We start from the raw sequence: 7,340 nt of genomic DNA, 5'->3' as shown, positions 1-7,340 counted from the left end.
TCATCGATAGGTATAAGCACTCAGTAAAAAAAATTCCTTATACTATGAAGATCAGCAAGTGGCAGAAGGAAGGAGACCAGTTGGGTTTCTAGGTAGCAGTAGAGAGAGGAGCTAAGAGATGTCTCACCACTGCAGAGGCCGCATTCAGATATTGCAAGGAAAGATTTAAGGCAATCCTGTTGGGTTTCAATTTCTGGAGTTTTCAGAAGAAAGCTGATTGCAGAGAACTGATTGCCATAGGTGTTGGCATAGACAGGATTAACAAAACTCACAGGCTGACAAATGATCACAGTAATGAAAATGAATGCTCCTTATGTCAAGACACAGCACAGTGCAACCATTAGGCACCTGCTGCACACACTCTCCCATGACTTTCTCACACACGTTCACAAGTGCCAGCCTGGACACAGTTGTTCTTTCCTTCATCCTTGCCCTCCCCTCCCTTTTCTTTTTCTGAGACATCTGGCCAGCCTGGAACTTATGAGAATGTACCTCCAAGCCTGACCAATGCTTTACCCAAAAGAATGTTCAATAACTATGGCCAGTGATAGCTTTAATGGGTAAGAAGCCTGCTGCTGGGTCTGACAACCTGAGTTTGATCCCTGGGATCCACATGCTGGATGGAAGCAGAGAATCTGCATCTTTAAAACTTTAAATTTTGGGGGTGGAAGAAAATTGTCCTCTGGCCTTCTTCACACATGTGCTAGGACATATACACATCATCCACTCAGCCAATAAGATATTAAAAAAAGTTTTATAACATTATTTATCACAATAATAGTTCTGAGACATTACATGATGCTATATGTTTATTCTGAATCAGACTGTTCAAGGTGGCTCAATTGTTTACAAACTACAACTGTAGAATACATGTTAAAACGGTTAAACAATTTTAATGTTTCTTCCTAAACTATATTGGACACATAGTACACTGGGGCCTGGAGTGTGAGGAGGGACCCTGCTGGTCGAGGGGACCAGTGTGGAGCTCCCTGCTGCTCTGTAGATCTCCTGTCTGCTCTATCACTGTGGAGTTCTCCCTCCAAGGTACCCCTTGATGACTAGAGCAAAACCTACTATCAAACATCAAATGCATTACGGAGCTTCTTCCTAGCACTCACATTCTAACGTTTACAACAACGATAACAGATGAGAATAGACAGCTACTGGACTTCTCCCTCTGCAGTGTGGACTCTCTGATGCTTGGAAAGATTTGACTTGCTACAGAAGGTTTTCCCACAGTGGTTACACCAATAGGGTTTTTCGCCAGTATGGATTCTGTGATGCTTATTAAAATTTGAACTATGGTTGAAGGCTTTGCCACACTCCTTACACTTATAGGGTTTCTCCCCTGTATGCAGGCGTTGATGGGAACTGAGACCTGCGTGCTGACTAAAACTCTTTCCACACTCATTGCACTGATAGGGCTTCTCCCCTGTGTGGATGCGATAGTGTCGAATGAGGCTGCCCTTCCCACTAAAGGCTTTCCCACAGTCTTTACACTGATAGGGCGCCTCTTCCGTGTGCATCCTTTGATGTTTAAGGAGGTCTGAGCTCTGCCCAAAGGCTTTCCCACACTTACAGTCATAGGGCCGGTCCACCAGGTGTGTTCGGTAATGAAGGGTAAGGTTGGAGCTGTGGCTGAAAGCCTTCCCACACTTTGTACACACATAAGGCTTCTCCCCAGTGTGTGTTCTCCGGTGTTTAGTGAGGTTTGAGCTATTGCTAAAGGCCTTCCCACACTCTGCACATATGTAACGTTTCTCTCCTGGGGCAGGCCTAGTAGACGCTGGTTCTGCCCCTTTCCTGGAACCTGTGTCGTGAAGAGAGGCTTTTGTCCCTCTCTCCCTTTCCAGGTTGTTGGCCCACTGCCTTTCTGATCTCGATCCATACTTATTGGCAGTAATCATGGGGATGATGTTTCTTTTGAGTCCGTCTGCATGAGACTCCTCTTCAGAACTTCTCTGCTCATCTGCTGAGTCCTCCTTCTGGGGATTCGATCTAAAACCTGAAAACAGGTGGGTCAAGGGTGGTTAGTTGTTCCTGGTCTGAGGAAACAGCTGTTGCAAGGAAGCAGGATCGCCAGGTGAGGTAGTAGATGAGTTTGAAAGGATGATGACCTGTGTGAATGGCTCTGACAGCAATAAAACCACTGTCTCATTCACATGAGACCCTGCCTCCAGTGTCAGCCACCTGATTATTTTACAATTCATAGTTTCTAGAATGTTTCTACTCTGTCCTCCCCTATTCTTGGAAACAGTCTAAATTACACTGGAGTATTCTGTCTGTGGGTTCACATTTGCTTCTGCAACACACTCAGAGCCAACAGTTACGTGAAGAACTTCTGGTTTGAAGGGTTTCTCAGTCATTGCAGATAAAAAAGAAAGTCAGAGCTCAAGTTCTAGCAGGGTAAACAGCAGGTTTCAATGCCTTAGGGATGACTGAGTTCCACTCAGAGCTCAGGCAGCCTGGCCAGCTTCCCTGCACCCTGTGCCACTGGCTCGCTTTTCCCATCCAGCATACCTTCTCAGTTTCTCAGTTTCTTTGAGACTTTAAACAAGGCTATCATTGCCAACTCCTCTCTCTTAAGAGAACTTGAAAGCCTTTTTTTTCCAAACTGGGCAGTAAAGCTTTAGTGGTGCACACCTTTTATCCCAGCACTTGGAAGCCAGAGGCAGGCAGATCTCTGTCTTTTGAGGCAGCCTAGTTAACATAGTTCCAGGCCAGGTAAAGCAGAGACCAAAACAAAAAAACAAAAGACAAAAACAAAAAACAAAAACAAACAAAATCAAGCCAAAACCAACTCACAAGCACTAAACAGAATAACCAAAACAATCCCACAACAACAAACAGCCTATTTCCAGCTCTGGTAATACTTCTTCTTGGCTCTCCACTTTGTGTAGAACTGATAAGTGACCATGAAAAGGGCAATGAATGGAAGAGAAGACAATTTACCCTATTTTAATTTTTTTCTTCCAATTGTCATAATTTTACTCTTAAGTCTTTAGAGCTGAATACAATTCCATTGTGTGTATACATTATCTGTTGACTCACAGGTGATACTTTCAATATATATCTGGGAATAGAGCTATAGTAAAATTAGCCCAAGTCTCTGTCATATGCTGATTTATAATCCTCCAGACAGGAAGCAGGGTATTGTGGTACACATTTCAAATCCCAGCACCCAGGAGGAAGTGGAAGCAGGACCAGAAGTTCAAGGTCACCTTCTCTTACAAAAGCACCTTTGAGGCCAGTATCCTTCTTTAATTAAGAAAACCGGCCGGGTGGTGGTGGCACACGCCTTTAATTCCAGCACTTGGGAGGCAGAGGCAGGTGGATTTCTGAATTCCAGGCCAGCCTGGTCTACAGAGTTCCAGGACAGCCAGGGCTATACAGAGAAACCCTGTATCGAAAAACCAAAACAACCAGCCACTAGGCCCTTCCCCAGATCAAAGACCAGGTCTCTAAGAAGCTATCAAGCTCCGGGCGGTGGTAGAGCACGCCTTTAATCCTAGCACTTGGGAGGCAGAGGCAGGCGGATTTCTGAGTTCGAGGCCAGCCTGGTGTACAGAGTGAGTTCCAGGACAGCCAGGGCTATACAGAGAAACCCTGTCTCAAAAAACAAAAAAACAAACAAACAAACAAACAAAAAAAAACAAGTTTTTTTGTGTGTGGGTGTTTTGCCTACACATATGTAAGCGTGCTGCATGCACACCTGGTGCTTATGGAGGCCAGAAAAGGGTGCTAAGTCACCTGGAACTGCAGTTCTGGATACGCTGCCATGTGGATGCTGGGAACTGAATATGGCTCCTCTGCAAAAGAAGCAAGTGATTGTAACTGCAAAGCCATCTTTCCAGTCACAATTATCCTAGTCTTTAAAAAGATTTATTTTTATTTATGTGTGTCTCATTTATTATTATGCCCATGTATCTGCCACACATATGTGGGTGCCTGCAGAGGCCACAAGAGACCAGTAGGTCTCCTGAAGTGGGACTCCCAGGCAGCCGTGAGCAGCCTAATGGAGGTGCTGGACTGAAGCTTTGTCCTCTTTAAGAGCCATCTCTCGGGGCTGGTGAGATGGTTCAGCGGGTAAGACTGCTCTTCCGAAGGTCCTGAGTTCGGAACCCAGCAACCACATGGTGGCTCACAACCACCTGTAATGAGATCGGACGCCCTCTTCTGGTGCGCCTGAAGACAGCTACAGTGAATTATGCTCCCAACAGAGGTCCTGAGTCCAATTCCCAGCAGCCACACACATGATGGTTCACAGCCATCTGTACAGCTACAGTGTACTCATACACATAAAATAAATAAAATAAATCTTAAAAAAAAAAAAAAAGAGCCATCTCTCCATGAAGGAGGAGGGAGAAGCCAGCATGGGTTAGGAGTCAAGAAAACATGGCCCTGAGGGCTGGCCAACTGGAGTTAAAAGCAACCCAAATGAAACACAGTAAGCAGTAACTCGGGGTTATCCACAGGAAAGGAGATTTTTATAGCACACAGGGTAGATATCTGCCTAGCTCTTGTGCTGTTAAAAGCTTATTGTAAATAATAAAAGTTGTGTGTCTTTTACCTGGGAATTAAATGGTCAAAAGTGGGGCAGAAACCTCCAGATTGGGACTAAAATTTTCTACAACACTCCAACCCCTAATTTCTATCTACAAATGTGAGAAAGTACCTTGGGTCCAAAATCTATTGACAATGGTTGAAGGTGTGGTCAGTCAGGAGTATATGCCTATCAACAATCTATATTTTGTACTCAACTCATGTGGTGCTGGCAAGAGCAGGGGTTTGAGTTAAGAGGTTGGCCATTCCAGTTGGAATTAAGTTTCAAAGGGTCAAAATCTCAGAAGGAAGAGGGGACAGAAGTAAGTGGCACAGAATAGAAAGGGAAGGAAGAGAGCAAAGAGAGCAGACTGAGGTAGAAGACAACGATCATATTCTAAATAAAACTGGGGACTGTGGAGGAATGTTTTAACCTGCAAGAGGGAGGGTATCTTAGGGTTTCATTGCTACGAAGGGACACCATGACCAAAGCAAATCTTAAAAACAAAAACATTTAATTGGGTCTGGCTTACAGTTTTAGAGGTTTAATCCATTATCATCAAGGCGGGAAGCATGGCAGTCAGTGTGCAGGCAGACATGGTGCTGGAGGAGCCATGACTTCTACATCGTGATCAGCAGGCAGAAGGGGGCTGTCTTCTGGAGGAGGCTCTGATTCCACGCCAGGCAGAGCTTAGGAATGGACCTCAGAGCCCACTGAGGCAGTGGTACACTTCCTCCTAATAGTGCCACTGTCTGTGGGCCAAGCCTATCACATTACACTCCCTGGCCCCCATAGCCTTATAGCTATAGCATAATGAAAAATACATGTAGTCCAACTTCAAAAGTCCCCATAGTCTAGCTCAACAATATTTAAAAGTCCAAAGTTCACAATCTCTTCTGAGACTAATGCAATCCTTTAACTGTAATCCCCTATAACATCAAAATCATAAAGCAGATCACATACTTCCAACATAACAGGATATACATTACCATTCTAAAATGTCATAGTGAGAAAATACTAGACCAAAGCCAAGACCAAAAACCAGCTGGGCAAACTCCAAGCTCTGCATCTCCATGTCTGATGTCCAACTCCGTTCCAGCTTTGCTGACTACAACACAATTCTTTCTCTTGGGCTTGTTCCACTCTCTCCATGTTAGCAGCTTTCCTTGGCAGGTATGGTATCTCCTAACATCATGGAGTCTCCAGCTCTACCTTGATGGTCATGTCATGGTACTGGCATCTCAAATACATTGGGGTCTTCCACTACAACTAGGCTTCACTTTGACCAATAGCCTCCCATAGGCTTTCTTCCTGGTGTCTCAACTTTTGTATATTCCCTTTAGTCCTGGGCCTTCAACTGCAACTGATGCTACACTTTCAACAATGGTCTTTCCTTTCTCAGTTTGCTATGCTTGGTCAAAATGCTCTTCATAAGAGCGAATAACATGACAGACGTTATGCTAGGCTTATTGAGATACCCTTTGTCAGTGCAACTAACCTGGATTTCTTCACCTTAGCCTCAGGCAGACTCTTCAGACATGGACAAAAAGCAGCTACATTCTTTATCAAAATATCACAAAAACATCTCTAGGCAATGCAGAAAAATTCTTTTCCCTTGAAACCTCCTGAGCTAGGCCCCTACAGTTCAAATCACCCTCAACACCACTGTGTTCTATGCTCCTACTAGTATGACCCACTTGAAGCAATCCACTGCACTGCTAATCCAAAGTTCCAAAATCCACATTCCTCCAAACAAAAACATGGTCAGGCCTATCACACCAATGCCCCAGTCCCTGGTACCAACTTCTGTCTTAGTTAGGGGTTCACTGATGTGAAGGGACACCATGACCAAGGCAAACCTTATAAAGGCAAACATTTCATTGGGGCTGGCTTACAGTTTCAGAGGTTCAGTCCATTTTTCATCATGGTGGGAAGCATGGCAGTATGAAGGCAGACATGGTACGGGAAGAGCCACCAGTTCTACATCTTAATCAGCTGGCAGCAGAGGGGACTGTCTTCTAGAAGGGGCTCTGATTCCACACTGGGTGGGACTTAGGCATAGGAGGCCTCAACGCCCACCAGACGGTGACACACTTCTTCCAACAAGGCCACACCTCCTAATAGTGTCATTCTCTGGGCCAAACATTCAAACACATGAACCCATGAGGGCCTAACCTACTCAAACCACCACAGAGGGTCTTTCTTCTTTTTTGGGGGGAGACAGGGTCTCACTCTGAAGATTCTCCTGGAACACACTAGGAATACAACAGCCCCCCAAGCCTTAGCATAACTGAAGCCATTACAGAAATACCATTCAGGCTTTAGAACTCAACACACAGGCAGGAACACCTGCCGAAACAAGAACAAAGATGTAATCCATTAAAGTCTATAATTCTAAGAAAGTCCCTAAATGTACTAGCCTTGCTTTGGCTGGCTAACATTCTCTTCTTGCTAACTGAGAGGTCAACCCAGGATGTGGTTTTTATGCTTAAAAGCACACCCTGGGAAAGGCTAGGGACTGCACTTGGGTCTACACCTGAACATAAAGACTTTCTCTTGGTTTGAGCCCATTTCTCGTGATCTTCTCTGGTGGATACCTCACAAAGGTAGGCCTAGGATGACTTTACACTCATGGTAATCTTCCTGCTTCAGACTTCCAAGAGTTATCAGCAGCTATGTTTTTAGTTTTCTTCATGTATAATTACAGTCCATGGAAGACCCAGGTAACTGGAAGATGGTATTAACCATTCTAAACAATGAAAAACAGTTTGTTCGTTTTTTTTTTTTTTTTTTTTTT

At 44.5% G+C, this 7,340-nt stretch overlaps 1 protein-coding gene across 2 annotated transcripts in view; it reads right to left on the bottom strand.

Moving 5' to 3' along the window:
• Positions 1-794: 794 nt before the first annotated feature.
• The window catches only part of Zscan21 (zinc finger and SCAN domain containing 21), a 15,796-nt gene continuing 9,250 nt past the window's right edge, over positions 795-7,340 (bottom strand). For both annotated transcript variants that reach the window (XM_031338437.1, XM_031338439.1), the window contains exon 4: positions 795-2,005. In XM_031338437.1, coding sequence (XP_031194297.1) covers positions 1,161-2,005 — 845 coding nt within the window. In that variant the 3' untranslated portion in view covers positions 795-1,160. The remainder of the gene's footprint in view (positions 2,006-7,340) is intronic.

The sequence above is a fragment of the Mastomys coucha genome, unplaced genomic scaffold, assembly GCF_008632895.1.
Source record: "Mastomys coucha isolate ucsf_1 unplaced genomic scaffold, UCSF_Mcou_1 pScaffold22, whole genome shotgun sequence".
Lineage (NCBI taxonomy): Eukaryota > Metazoa > Chordata > Mammalia > Rodentia > Muridae > Mastomys > Mastomys coucha.
Note: the sequence above shows the minus strand (reverse complement) of the source record. Positions and strands in the feature narration are given on the sequence as shown.